At 41.1% G+C, this 15,427-nt stretch overlaps 1 protein-coding gene across 2 annotated transcripts in view; it reads right to left on the bottom strand.

Moving 5' to 3' along the window:
- The window catches only part of KDM5B (lysine demethylase 5B), a 51,917-nt gene that overhangs the window by 14,228 nt on the left and 22,262 nt on the right, over positions 1 to 15,427 (bottom strand). Inside the window, exons 6-18 of one of the 2 annotated variants that reach the window (XM_065649314.1) lie at positions 14,825 to 14,918; positions 12,982 to 13,082; positions 11,795 to 11,953; positions 11,060 to 11,179; positions 10,447 to 10,605; positions 9,824 to 10,005; positions 6,848 to 7,010; positions 5,720 to 5,839; positions 4,347 to 4,541; positions 3,779 to 3,960; positions 3,025 to 3,149; positions 2,541 to 2,691; positions 673 to 787 (exon numbers count right to left, since the gene is read on the bottom strand). In XM_065649314.1, coding sequence (XP_065505386.1) covers positions 673 to 787; positions 2,541 to 2,691; positions 3,025 to 3,149; positions 3,779 to 3,960; positions 4,347 to 4,541; positions 5,720 to 5,839; positions 6,848 to 7,010; positions 9,824 to 10,005; positions 10,447 to 10,605; positions 11,060 to 11,179; positions 11,795 to 11,953; positions 12,982 to 13,082; positions 14,825 to 14,918 — 1,866 coding nt within the window. The remainder of the gene's footprint in view (positions 1 to 672; positions 788 to 2,540; positions 2,692 to 3,024; positions 3,150 to 3,778; positions 3,961 to 4,346; positions 4,542 to 5,719; positions 5,840 to 6,847; positions 7,011 to 9,823; positions 10,006 to 10,446; positions 10,606 to 11,059; positions 11,180 to 11,794; positions 11,954 to 12,981; positions 13,083 to 14,824; positions 14,919 to 15,427) is intronic. The other variant, XM_065649315.1, reaches the window with a different exon arrangement.

Here is a 15,427-nt window from a genome sequence, read left to right as displayed (position 1 = left end):
GAATTGCAGCTGCCCAGAATTTAAGTTCCTGGTTTTTATTACTCTTCAGTGTGATATGCAACATTTTGGCAATTACTGAAATGAAATCTTGAATTATTTTCAGCTTGCCTGAGGGCTGATCATCTGGGGAGCAAATAATCAGCACCGGGTGATGGTGGTGGGACAAGTGACCTGACTCACGGTCACAGCAGGTGACGGGGTTACCTGGGGCGTTCCCTGGAACGTGGGCTGAGAGCGTCAGAATGGATCTAATTACAAGACTAACACAAAGCTGATTCTGGATTAACAAAGAAGGAAAGTGATACGAATGGGAGACCTGTCACTCGGAGCACTACGAGGTTTTGAATACTCTCAGATAAACCTGGCTTCACTCTTCAGAGGACACCAGTTAACTGACCCCAAACTTTTCACCTGTGGTTACCCAGGTCATCCTGCTGCTTCTTTTGCATTACTTTGTAAAATACTAACATTTTGATTCCCCCCTGCAGTACAAAAACCTGCTGACCGTGAACACCAGCAGATCAGAGAGCTCCGTTCTTAAATAACTCACATGCGCAAATTACCCAGGCCTGCCAGGTTAAAGGTATTTATTCTTGGAGCAAATAGTAAGGCTATTGCAAATACACCACCACGACAAACACTGGTGTTCTTCCCCCCAGTTTTCCAGGTTACCTTCAGTAAGGGTGTCTGGCTGAGGACACAGGGCAGAGCATAGAGCTGCCTCACGAACAGCCGCAGCTCATTCACCGTCAGCTGGTTTGGACACTTTCCTCCTCCGGAGCGGTACCTGCCATTACACACAATTCAGCTAAAAATCATAATTAAAAAAAAAAAAAAAAAAATCTAGACTTCTCAAAAATCTGCTTTTGATTTCTTGCGAGCCGAACTTTACTCACAAATAATAGAATATTCAAAAGCATCCAAGCAGCCTAGGGCTCGCATACATGGGAAAACTTCGGTCAGCGACAGCAGAATAAGCTATTGTTGAAAATGCTCTTTCATACTAAATAGTATTCTGGAACAACCACTCAGCCTTGGAAGAGCACTGGTTATTATGGAATAAAATTAGGCTTTTTTTTTCCAGAACACAAAGCAATTGTGGACAAACTATTGAGTTATGTTGCAATAGCTATTGTAGTAAGCTCTCCCCATGCCCGTACCAAAAGAGAACAAATCCTGATTTTGAATGGGTTTTACATTCACAGGTCATGTAGGCTCTTCTGAAAAATCCTCTTTACGCTGAAATCATCATGTTCATTTTATCCAAAAGCATCGTATCAAATGAGCGGCTTCTAAGTGTTAATGAATTGGCTAATATTAAAAACCTCTCTAAACTCAAGTCGATTAATATTGGTCTGAGAACCCTGAACACAAAAGGAAAGAAATCTCTTACAGTGCTGGCTCCGATTTAATTCACAATAGGTCATTGAAAGAAAAGAGGAAAACAACATCCCAGCAGGATATGCCAGCATGGCTGGAATGTGAACGCTACAAAATAAATTTTAACTCACCATTCTAGGTTAAAAATAGGTATTTTTAAAGGATATGCAAGATCACATTGGGAGTTCCAAAATCCGCAGTAAGCTGAACAATAAAATGATTTCAAAGTCCCAGGTAAAACATGGGCTGTTTTATGGTCCATAATGTTTTACTGGTTTTTGTGAAGTTCTGCAGTATCTTCCAGGAAAAGGCACAAGTTTTTAAAACAAATATTTATGTATATATACATATGCGCACACACATATATAGACATCTAAACTGCAAAACTGTCACAAGTGTGATGGGAGCGGCCGAGGGACCTGGGGGTTCAGCTGGAGAACAGGAGCCAAGGGGAGACCTTCTGATCTCTGACCTGCCTGAAAGGAGCTTGGAGCCAGGGGGGGTCGGGCTCTGCTCCCGACAGAAAAACTAGCACATAGTACAGTCACAATTGAACTGCTGCAATGAGGAGATGTGGCCTTGTCCTTCTGGATCTTCGGACTCCTTTCAACTCATTTCAGACATGGAAAGTGCTGGCAGGACCGGGCAACCAGACATCCAGTTCACGAACAACGTATTACCCAAGCACCACCCTATCTTCAAATTCCTCAAGCTAATAACCTAAAAGATACAACCTAAGCGCTGCCAAAGAAAAAATATTTTTCAGAGATCTCATACAGTGTTGCTGTCATCATCAGCTCAGGAAGTTGAGACACTTTATTTTTCCACAAGGCATGAAGTGTAATGAATAAAGTGTAATGAATATATGTAATGACATATGCACCACTGACGGATTTTCAGTGTCCGTGGCACAACGACAAGTGGACTGTATCTTGTTGGGCGTTGCTTTGTCTGGAAATATCGCACCAATTTTTCCTTTGAGGGAACGTTAGAATGAATTTACTGCCCAACTGTCAAACAGGGTGGAAGAAGAGATTGAAAGCTCAGGATGTTTAACTTATTACATGCAGTAAAGGTGAATTCACTGGCATCTATCACTGGCCACCAGCACCTATCTTCAATCGCTCAGTTTTGTTGCAAACACAGACAGGAACACTTACCTGGTTTGCCTTTTGCCGTTAAGAAGCTGCTGTGCAACTGAGGCACATTTGTCTGCATCCTGCGTAACCAGTCGGAGGTGTCGCAGTAGATCATTGTCTGGAAACTTTTTCATTTCTGACTCTTCTATCAAAGCCTTAAAATTGATGAGACCTTTTGGGAAAGATGGGAAGTTAACAAAAGTCCCCTTTTGTGAGGGATTTTAAATGGTACGGGCGAATAAACACAATATATTAGATATATTTCTCTTTCAACTTCTGTTATATTTTGTGTCAAAGTGATTTATAACCTTCTCACCCAGAGACAGCTTAGAATAATTTCTGCGACTGTAACAGCTAAAATACTTACTTTAAAATATGAAATTATACACAATTTATTTTGATTGGCACATACGTTTAAGAAAAAAGTTACTAAGGTTCGGAAACTAAAACCTGAAAAACTAGCCATTTAAAATTATGTGTTGCAGACAAAAGGTAAGACACTTACTTCTTTTATTGTTAATTTTTGCCTCTAGAGCCTCGTTAACGTTGGAAGCCCATTCATTGTATGACTCCGCACGCATCTTGAGCGCATTCATCATTGGATAGAGTTCCTCCAGGGTATAGCGGTACCTACAAGTAGCACAGAGTTCAAACTCTTCAGCAAAAACTGGGGGAGCGGGAGGGTGGAAGCGGGGGGCATTATGATGTGTTGGTCCATACAACACAGAAATGATCTGTTATGTACCCAGAGTTATATAATTACGACCTACAACCACACCATGTTCCGCCTAAGACAATTCAATGTCGCAACTGCTTCAAAAAGCAATTTCAACATTACAATTAAAGCAATTGTGAAATTGTCCTAGGACAAACGACATTCATGTAAGACAAAAATGTAACGCACACCAGGAACAGAAAGCTGACAACAGCAAGGAAAGCAAATGAAAGCAAAAAAAATATTACTCGGCAAAGACTGGATGTGAGGGATGACAACCCTGATGCTATAAATAAAAAAGTAAACTAACTTATCCAGCAATTTTCACCATTATAGAGCAAGAAGGGCTGAATGCTGAAAACAAAGAGTCTTTTGCATATGAGCACAAAAAAAGGCATTTTGTATTTGCCAAGGACTGAGAGAACAGAATACCAAGACTGGCACCATTGACAAAACACAGTAAGCACTTGATTATCAAACCACAACATCTACATATATAATAAATATCTCCAGAAGACAATATTATTTGCTGTCTAAAGCTTACCCCAGTTTATATTTGTAGGTGGGACAGGAACAGAGATCCTCGACATGGTACAGGCAGACCAGTAACCCAGGTTTACAGGGACAATAAACAGCAGACATGAAACAGGTGGTTTTACACTTCAAGCATTGCCGCTCGTCATCGGGAAACAGCTCGAACGCCACTCTCTCCGAGTCGGTCACTCCCTGCAAGAGCATGTTACATCACTTCAAGCCCTAACAAAGTGGGGAATATTCCAAGCTAAGACAGCAGAAGTTGAATTTATCAAAGTTCAGAAATAGGATATTAAAACCAGGTAGACACAAATCTTAGTTAACCGAAAAATCAGCTATACTGACTAGACTACTAAAAGAACAACTATTACTGTAAAGGAGACATTCTGAATAATACTTAAGGACGGATGCCAAAACAAGATGCAAGATAAATGATTCTTTAGCCTCAGAAATCCCCACAGCTGCTCCGGAGGGTACCAGGTAGCTCTAAGCCATCGACACCACAGTGCAAGCCCCGGCGCCTCTTCGCGCCCCACGTTCGGCCGTTCCTTCACTCAATATTATTTCCTACAACTCACCAGTTTATCAACCTTCTCACGCAACGTCTTCTCATCTTCAATCATAATGGCCATGTCTTTCTGAACCGTAGACGCTACCACAACATCCAGGTCATCGGCTTTGGAAGCCATTTTACAGATCATCTCGTCGTGGGAGAACACGCAGTAGCGGTGCAGCAGCCGGTAATGCTCCACGCACTGGCGACCCAGCGGCAGCTGCAGCGAAAAAACATGTAATAAATGAAGAGTTTGGGTTGAAAATTACATTAAGATACTGACTTTTTAGGCTGCTCAGCAAAAACTATCCAAATAAAAGGCCAAGGCCCATAGTGATGCTCAAGCTACAGTGAGGTTGCGTGTTAAGAGTCCGGTATGAAAGTCATGGAAGGGCGAAAGGAAAAATAAAACCAAACCAACCAATATGCAAACACAGTCGCAACACAGAAAACTTTCTTGCCATTTTTTTTTTTAATCTAGCAACATTTTTTGATGGGCTACGTTTACAAATAGTGAAAATATTTTTTCTTTTTTGGGGAAGTGAAGGCAGGGGACAACAAAACAACCCCAAAAACTAGAAGAGGAATCTTTTTGAGATCAGGCAGCCCTGCGTCTGAGAAACCTGATGGGGAGGAGAAATGGTTACTTGTAACTTTGGAGCAAGTATCCTCCATTTGTTTCCATTTAAATCAGACAAAAACCCTAATAAATTACTATGACCTAATAATTTTGATGCGTGCCTCTCTTTGTTGTTTCAGTGAGCTGAGTGAAGCTCACTGGGAATAAAGTACCGGTCTGTAAACCTTCTGTTTGAACATTAAAACTTTCTGTTCCCGTCTCATCAAGGTATTCTTCCTTAAAAACAGACAGCACCTTTGCTTTCCACAAGGATGTACTCACATCAAGTGCAATTCTTATTTTAATGTTTTTTCCAAGAGGACTACCAAAGCCTCTAATTGTTCTTAACGTGTGTTGAACATATCATCCAATTTAATCCCAGAAATTGAAGCAGAAATGAAGTCCAAGTTGGTTTTGCTTTTCAGCTGTAGAAAGTGTCTCCTAGAGAATTCCCGGTACAGAAAAGTTTCATTCCAGCTCTTGACAATTTGAATGGAATTTAGGGACACAAAAGGAGCGGATTCTGGCAGCATATTCCAGGCGTGCACAGGACCTTGCCTACCCCCTAATGTATAACGTCAAACTGAACCTTCGGAACCAGAGAAAACCCACAGTTCTCTATGGAAAGAAATACCTTCAGCAAAACTTTAGGCTTCCAGTAACAGGCTCCTTCTGATTTGTGGACTAAATTTGTGCATCAGCAGTAAATTAGAGCCGTACACCAGCTAGGAACAACGTTAGAACCGCACAGTTTATCAAAAACTGGTGTTGGAACGTACCCAATCCACCGTGCAGAAGTTCACAGCTTCAGCAAAATTGAAGCCCTGATTGAAGCCGCTGTGATAAGCTCTGGGAAAGGTGATCACAAACTCGCCAGCGCACTGGTTGGTTCGATAAACCTGGGAGAAAAGACAAGCGTTAGGTCAGACCTAAACAGAACCGAAGGCTGCGAAGAGAATATGGATTTCCCATTCCTACTAATTATTGTGATGACTTTGGATAGTTTTACAACGCAAGCCCAAGATTACAACTGGCATTTGGTAACTTGTCAAATAAAGCCCTAGAAAGCAAAAAGGGTTTTCTATTCGCACTCTAAGCCATTTTAAGGCAGTTGCCTGTGCCTTTTGCACTTTGCTGGCTCCGCTGACGGTTACACAGGTAAAGCACAGGCAACGCTCGCTGTAACGTGTACCTGAGGGGGAAGAGAAATTTGGAACGGACTCAAAAGTTCATACTGCTGTAAATCTAATACTTTTAATACTAGGCTACCAGCACGAGAGCAGGTAGGTCTTCCTGCATCTTTCAATTTTGGAGTCTCTCACAGCATAGTAGACACCACAAATTTTGCCACTTTTTCCAGATTTTTCCTTTAAGTCCCAAGATCAGCTAGTCAAAAGCTAATTAAGTTGTAAAGGGACATAATTCCCATGAACAATCTGGTATGGAATATGATGGAAACCAATGAAAAATGTTTTAAAATAACTAAGAGCTTATCCAGGAAAAATAAGAGGATGTGGATGACAAATAAAGGAAGAAAGGGGTTTGGCCCCTTGCCAGAAACTCTATGCCAAAAAAAAAAAAAAAAGTCTGATTAGACAGACATAGGAAGAGCTCCTGCCATTGTTCCTAAGGCTGAGACTAAACTTTCCGGCTGAGATACAGAACTAGAAAAATGCTCAGGTGGATCTCCAGAGAAAAGTTTGCCAAGCAGTTCCAAAAGCAATGATTCCATTGCCCATCTGCTCATACCGGCACATCACACTAGACAAGGAAGATACAACGCCCATGGAAACCACCACAGCATCTCTGAAATAAAAGTGGTTTCAATTATCAGCTTTGCAATAGAATTAAGTGCAAATGAAAGAGGGTTGGGTTTGGGAGAGTAGCACAGGAGTCCAACAACATACAGGCACTCCGTGGGCCATCAAAGTATTCGGGTTCATTATGGTGACAAGTTGGTGCAAGAGATCTGGCTGAGATTCAAATAGCTCTGGAGCAAGCTTCTTCATTACATCCTCCAGCTGTTCAGCTGCATACCCTGGAGCTCCATACCACGTTTTAGGCTCCCCCCTGCAAGATTATTAAGAAAAGTTAAATGTAAGCAATCTTTAAGTTACATTTTCAGTCTTCTGCTTTAAAATACACCATGTCAAAAGAAGGGTATATCACCAGGAAGGAATGTAAAGATTATGTATCTTCCTGAACCATCACATTTTACACAGGTCCCTCCTCCAGACCTAAGTTTTTAACTGCCTACATTTCTGAGCACTTAAATATTCTGGGGGAAAAAAAAAGACTGAAGAAATCCTCAGTGAAATTCCGCTGATTCCAGCACAACTTCAAAATCTAAACTGTTTCTCTTTTATAATACCATGAACGCAAACTCTCTCTTGGATCTAACAACCAAAACCAGTTCTTTCTGTCTTGTGCACAATTGCCATAAAAGGAACATACAGTAAGTAGACATTAAGCTTCCAAATTATGCAACTGTGAGAGACACAAAAGATATCAAGGAAAAAAAAAATCCACATCCAGAGTAGGAAGAACTTTTAGCAACAGTTCAACCCGATGCAAGCCAGGTGAGAAAAATCAAGGTTATGCCCATGTGTTGCAATAGACATTGGTTCAGGCTTACAGCAAAGCTCGCTCACCGCACCACAAAGAGGAAAATGCCTTTCAATCCTTCCTAAAGAGCAATGTTAGAAAAGGTATTTACAGAAGAAGATAACAGACAAACCACTTTCTCCCACGACTGCTGAAGAGCTGACAGAGTAAAGCTGACCTGACCCAAGATTGTTCTTTTTTTCGTAAATCACAAAGCGACTGGGAGGGTTTCAGAAGAGAGCGCGGTATGACTCAAGAAGCGTATCTCTCATACGCAGGAATGGATTCCTGTACTCAAATAGCACCTGTGTCGTGGTGAAGAGGACAGTTAGCGGGAGGGACCGCGCAAGGGCAGCGACATCCGTGTCACACGGAACAGCACAGAGTCAGTTAAATGACAACACAGCCTTGGAACAATTCTACAAATCCATGAAGACCGATCATAGATGCAACTAAAAACTGACCTGTGTCCTGACCCAAGACAGAGTTAGGCAAGAATTCTGCTCCTTGATACATGTTGGTGCCAAGGAATGGGGGAGAGCAGTGAGGAACTGCGCTAAACTCAGACCAGGATACGGGTACCAGGGTTCTGGACTTCAGGAGAACAGATAACAAAGCTACAATTCTAACGGATGTGTTAAGGTGTCAGGCTAACAAAGGCAAAAACTGCAGAATGGATGGAGGCGACAGTTCTTTCTGCTCTGCTACCCGACAGCTCCACACTCCTGCCTTTAGAAACACACTATCAACGATGCTAATTCTTCCTCTGACCAGGACTGACATTTTATTTATTTATTTCCAAGCATTGTTAGAAGCAAGGATTTGGGGTTTTTTTCTCCTTTTGCCAGTTCAAGAATTAACAGAGGACTTAGCAAGGTCAGCGGCTGCAGCCCTGGTCACTGGGCACCGTGTGCTCCAAGTGCCACATTGGGACACTGACCGTGGACACACGGGACACCGACCGTGGACACACGGGACACCGAGCATTCACAAGAGGGAGTCCTGCCCTCTGAAGGCTTCTCAGATTTCAGAGCGATGTCTCCTCAGCACCAGGTCATTAAGATCGACTCTTCAGGCCATGAACAGTGTTAAACCCAACTACACATTTCTCTCGAGCAAGCTAAAAAAACCCAGACAAACCTCGAAGTTGAAGGGAAATGCAGAAGAATTTCTGCAAATGAAAAGACATAAATGGCATTCACGCTGGAGGAGAAATAAATTAAAAGCAGGTAGGGAGATTTTCGCATGTGCCTGTGAATGTCTGTACATGTATGCACACACACATATGCACTTATGCACCTTCTGGCCTTGACTGCAAACACCAACGTGTTTTGGTACAAATTATGCAGCACATACATATTGCAAATACGGCGAGGGGAGCTCTCCTTTAAGAAATGAAGTTTCTACTGTGAACAAGAAACCTCCTCTCCTTCCCTTAGTTTTCAGCCTGACTGAAGACCCAGGCAAACAAACAAACAAAAAAAAAGCAACAAATGACAAAGATGATCATTTTTATGACGTAACCCCCATCACTCATTTACTTAACCTCACTCAAACAGTTGTTTTAATAATGTCAAGTACTAAGAAAGCAAGTGAATTAACTCAGCAGCAGCTACTTCAAGGAGCAGCAATTGAATCATCAACCAAAAAGACCTAGAGAAGAGTGGCTGGGATGGGGGTTTACCATTCTACTGTGTGGTTTTACATATTCTACTACGTGAACAAGGAAAGGGATAGACCTTGACAGGTTTCAGGAAGAGCGACAAGAATAATGCAAACTCTAGAAAAGCTGCTGTAAGGTGAGAAGTTTAAGAAGTTCAATCTATTTGGAATATCAAAGAGATTGCAAAGATCTGTCCCGATTACAGCTGAACAAGTGTTCGCTTGATGAGAGGATTTATGATAGAATGATCTATCTAACAGACGAAAAATTATGCAGGATTCTAAGATTGTTAGTTGAAGGTAGATGATTTTTAAAAAAACTTGCATGGTTTTAGTTTTACATTGAGCATAATAAAACATTTGATGGAGTATCTGCTGCATCTCTCATGGATTTTTAACAACTGGGAATGGATGTCTCTTTCCAAAATACAACCTTTTCTCCAAAAGCAAATGAGCGCAGGAATCACACTGTGTCAAATTTAACCCTGCTGCTATGGCATTGCAAGGGTTTTCCTGGCCTGAACTCCATGAATTTGGTTTTAATCCACTAATTAAGAAGGGGAAGGGGGAATAAAAGGGAGACTGCTGGTCAGGCTGAGTTTATTCCTCAAACTCACCAATGCAGATAGTTAATCGAATAGCTCCAGTGGTCTTCTATGTGCCAACAAAACGAAGAAAAGCACATTCCTACGTACAGCCAGGGTAACTTCATTCCACATATGTCTGCAGTGATGTGAGCAAGAACAGACTGCTCCATCACAGGCATGTTGTTTAAATTCCAGCCACTATCAAGGTATTCCTGAAAATCGAACAGAATAGTCACAGCTTTATACAACATGAAGTAAAAAACCCCAAGAAGGCAGAACTGCCAACAGAGCAACAGCAGAAAGGCATCTTTCCCAATTGAAGAAACAACGGGTTAATGCAAAGAACAAAACCTCCACTGTCTTTGCTCTCTTCACAAACCTTACCTGAGCTGCTTTGTTAAAATGAGACTTTTTTTTCCTTTTTCAGTCAGGAAGCTAATAAACAACTTCTAGGATAAACCTGTGGCTTTTAATGTCTGATCACAACAACTATTATTTATCCAAAACTCTGTTGTAATTCTCTTCAAATACGGTGTCAGATACACAAAACAGAATCTTTACAACCCAGTTCCATTATTTTGTTTTGAACTGAAGAGACTTATTTCATCAAGAACTGCAATACAAACATTTGCAGTGAACTAATAAAGACCTACCTCTTCTTCTGGTCTAACTTTAAATTTCCCACCCCTAACTGGGAAGCCACTGCCGAATTCCTTTGAAGCAATATCAGCTCCATATTCTACTGTCACATCCTCTTCAATGGTACTAACGAGTCTCCAGAATTCTTTTTCAACCAGCTCGGTGGGGACCATCTAGATACGAGAAGAAAAACGAGGAGTACATATTCAGGAAGCCGTATCTAAAAAGCACATGCACAAAAGCGATCTCAAGGAGCAACCTCCATCAGCTTGAAACATTCCCCCATTTCAAAATAATTTCAGCAAGAGGATAAAAAGAAATATAGCGGAAATGCAGTTCTACCTAGGCCATGCTGCTGCTTTGTTTGCTCAGGAATGGGGCATAGTTAGAGAATATTCCCTTCCTTACAGACACTTCTTCAGGAACGAAAAAGCCCCAGGAAGCCGGTGGAACAAGAAACCACGACACCAGCAAGAACAAGGACTCGCATAAATGAGAACCTCTGACTTGGGGTTTCATCCCATTCAAAACCAGAATTCTCCCACCCCGCCTCAAAAGCTACGTATTTTAATTAAGCACAAAAAATGAAATCTCCACGATGGCATCAGGATAAATACATGAACATACGTGTACTGGCATGTTAAAATAGTCCGACTTGAACGCATCTGCCATTTCTCCAAACGTGCGAAGCGTGTAGTCTCTTGCAGCCTGCTCAAAACCAAATGCTTCTTGAGGCTTATTGCACTCCTGCAATTGAAAAGATTATTATTTCTATCATGGATTAATAAAACAATCTGTGCTCGGATTTGACACAAATGGGCTCGAATTACAGCATCTGACAGGGGAAGAAGGCAGGACAGCCGACTGAAATGAAACGGCTGCCCCAAGTCACACAGAGGAAGAAATTACCCTGCTTAATTTATTCATAAATAAACACTGTGATTTGGTGAATCTGCACAAACATTGATGAAGTAATATGCCTAATTTCTCCTTCCTATAGTAGAGCTAAGCAAAAAAAAAAAAACCATGCATAGACCTCCACACTGAAGCACCCAGTAAGACTCCAATTTTAAATACAGAGGAAAGGTGCCAATTAAAATCTAACACATTTTTTAACATTTTAACAATGCTGAGGCAGACCAAATTTTTGCTTCAAAATGTTAAGTGATATCTTTGTAATTTAAAGCATGCTGAGCCTTTATTTTAGCTTTACCCTCTATCATCTTGTTTCCACAACCCTAAGTAGTAACAAATTCTATTTTCAATCCCTAGGATCAAGTTAAAAAACCAAAACGAAACAAAGAACAACACAGAAAATAAAAAAATAACTTTCAGCCTAACTTTTACGGCTTGTCGAATTACCTGAGCCAAACACTGGGGACACCTCCAGTCCCCTTTGGGGACATCGTGGAGGGGCGGAATTAAACAGAACGTGTGGTAACTGTCATCGCAGCCGTCGCACAGCAGCAGCCGGTCCTCGTCGTTCCCGCTGCCGCACAGGAGACACACGTACAAATCCACCTGTAACACACAATTGCCAGAGTGGGAATTTGAGCACCGAAGGGGACTCACGGTGAAGGAGCAGTTTGGTAACTCTGGGACATTCGCCAGAGCTTATTTTTATTTTCTCTCTGAAAGGGAAATGAGACAAGCAAACACAAAATACTTACACTAAAGTTTAAATAACTCTCCCTCTGTCATTTAAGGAAGGACCACAAGAGTTGCAAGCCCTTCCATGTTATTTTTCCAAATGACAGCGGACTGGATTCAGTGGCCAGGACAGTCTGAATCAGCCGCACTGTGGATTCGGCAGGTATAACATAATATACACTTGATGGCTCACAACCCCTTTTTCTGGTTGGGCGTCAGGCTTCTTGGATTTGCACATGTCATTCTCAGGTATCTATAATAGCTATAGGCGTGGATTAAAGAACGAACAACTTTTGTTTTAGGAAGGACCCACGTAGTAGCATGGGCAGAAAGAATCTCAGTATCATCTTCTCAAAAGCGAGACAAAAATACCATCACTTTCAGGTTGGGGTTTTTTTGGAGGGGGTGGTGGTGTGCGGAGAGTTGGAGCAGGAACAGGGTTGGCTTTTAAGAAGCATTTGAACAACAAAGCTGTTCACGTTAGTGCTGAAATTGCAGATGGAGGGGCAGGTCTGCTGGAGAGCCGGAGCCAAAGCTCGTCTTAAACTCGCGTGAGACTCCCTTGAGGTTAAAGAGAGATCACAGCAGAACCGCTTCTATTCAGACTCTTTCAAAATGGTTATTTTGAGACTGTACCTTGGAGACAGACAAGTTACTGTAGTTATAGACAGCGAAACTTAACTATCCTGCTATTTTCAGCTTTCTAACGGCAGGAAGCTTTACGAGTATGTATATTCCAGCAGGCACAGATACGGCTTTGCTCGAACCACAGGGTCGCATTAAGAATACAAAAGAGTCCTTAGTGTGACATAAATGACATGAGATTTCCCGCTATATCCAAGAGAAACCCAGGAACACCTGCAATCGATAGGAACCAGCAGCAAGGCGGGGATACTCACAGCGTTAGTGGGTTTTTTAGATCGAACTTTGGACTTGTCTTTCTCTGGCTCATGTTCTCTCTTCTCGGGAGGTTTCACTGCACTTTGCATTTCCTTTTCTGCTGCAGCACAAAAAAAATGAAGGTATTTCAAAGTGTTTCAATGCTTAGCATTACTTAGTATTTACTATTAGTTGTTAGACTGCATCTCTCCAAGTTACTTATTGAATTAGTTGTTACACACATAGTTGTTTCAGTTAACTTAAGGCAAGACTTGAACACCTGCAATACCTACACAAGTTGGTATTATCAGAAAACCAAATGTGCCGGCAGGAATCGTAGAATCATTTTGGTTGGAAGAGACCCTTAAGATCATAGAGTTCAACCATAACCAACACCTGACAACCCTTTCCGGGAAGAAATATTTCCTTATGTCCAACCTGAACCTTCCCTGGCACGACTTGAGGCCAGCAATGACGATCACAGCCCACATTTTTTGAGTGGGTATTTCGAATCCCCTTTAAATTCGTTTAAATTAAATCATGAGTATCTTCCTAAGCAAAGATTTTTGTTTCCGCATGGAGTTAACGAATCTGGTCGAATTACTCCACGTCACATGGAGACATGGACCAACACCACAGCTTCCTACGATGTCCGAAAACGTCGTCAGATGTGAGCACGCAGCAGAAAAGCCCCGAGAAAGCAGCAGTTCCCCTGCGTTCCTGCACTCCTCTCTAATTTGGGCATGTCTCTACTCAAGTCCTCATTCCTGACATTATAAAAAACCAAAAAAAAACCACCACCCACCCCCATGTAGCAGAGTGTGGGGAATCCCAGGGCGCTGGTGCTGCAGACGAGGGAGCGATGAAGCTCGGAGCTGAAGTTACACACGATTTAGAGACCCTGACACCCGGACATGAGGCAACCCAAAGCATTTCTTGGAGTCTGAGAGCTAACAAAGACACTAAAGAGAAGAATCTCTACACCCATCAGGAATTTAAGCATTAAAAACTGTCTAGAGCTTTTTTTTCTTCTACTCTTCAGGAGGGGAAAAAGAAGGTTAAAGCTTAGAGACAATATCAAATTAAATATCAAATTAAAAAAAATCAAATTAATATCAAATTAATATCAAATTAAATATCAAATCAATATCAAATTAAATATCAAATTAAAAAAATACTACAATCTACATAAAGTCTTGAAAAATATTTCGAAAGAAACTGCGCTGTTAACTTCAATTATTAAGTAGTTGTAAATGGCTCCCATATTTGCTTTGCCAAGCTATTTGCCAACAAGTTTATTCTTCTGGTTGATGGCATTCAACATTTCTTAGTCTGAAATTATTATTTCTGAAGGGCAGACAAGAACAGACTCAGGACTATTGATAGAAGCTATTTTAAAAATATTATGGGAACTTTATCATTAAGTTCAAAACATGGTATCTTTTGCCTTCCTGAGTTTCATTTCCTGATTTCAAATTCAAATTCTTTCCTAAAAGTGTCTGAAATCTGATAACTTCTTAAAAGTTTCCTCTACTTAAAGCTAGTGGATTGATGCTATTTAAAAGGTAAAACAGAAATATGGCTCAAATCTCATTTCTGATTGCTACATAAAAGACAATGAGGTTGAAAATTTTTTTTTTCAACTGAAAAATATCTTCCTCTCCAAAGACAACACAACCACTCACAAAACAAAGGATTTCTAAGCCAGAAAAACACTTAGGATAAATTCCAATTTAGAAATGAAGTTAAGAGAACTATTTTTTAGAAGTGTTCCGAATTGTTCCAGCTGCTGAATTCAACTCTGGTCTTACAATGAATTTGTATAAAGTAACAGAAATTGCATTAACGTTGTGTTTCTCTCACCGTTTTCACACTTCGGAGGTGCGCAGCCCATCCTGCGTCTCAGATTATGAGTTCGGGCTTCTGGAGCATCAGATTCAGTTTTAATATTGGTTGCCTTAAAAAGAAAGAAAAATAGTAGGTATAATTTACTGTTCTTTCCTGCAGTTCACTTGTTTTCCAGGTTTTTAGTAGATGGTTAGCCTCTGAAAAGCAAGCACCGCCAAACTGGTAAACGTGAGAATGAACTTGGGTTTTACAATTTAAGACACTGACGAATCCTTGTAGATCTCGTTAAAGCAAAAAGTCGAGGCGCATTAACCAAACATTCCTACTTTGCAACCAGGCCAGCGCAAAAATCAACTGTGTGGAGCTTCAATGGAGAATAAAATTGATTTAATCAACTTGCACCGAAATGAAACAAACACATTAACAAATCTTAACTTTTGGAAAGCGTTGTCTTAAGCACTACAGCTCCTCGCTAAGTGAGTCAGTCCGTGCCACTTAATTCAGCTTTAGCTCTATGTGTTTCAATTCTATTCTTAATCAAGTATTTTCTTGCCACAAAAAATGAGGCGCATGACACCGGTGGTGCCCAGGGAAAGAGCTGACAGGGCAGTTCTGGGT

This window comes from Caloenas nicobarica, chromosome 21, assembly GCF_036013445.1.
Source record: "Caloenas nicobarica isolate bCalNic1 chromosome 21, bCalNic1.hap1, whole genome shotgun sequence".
In the NCBI taxonomy this organism is placed as follows: Eukaryota; Metazoa; Chordata; class Aves; order Columbiformes; family Columbidae; genus Caloenas; species Caloenas nicobarica.
Note: the sequence above shows the minus strand (reverse complement) of the source record. Positions and strands in the feature narration are given on the sequence as shown.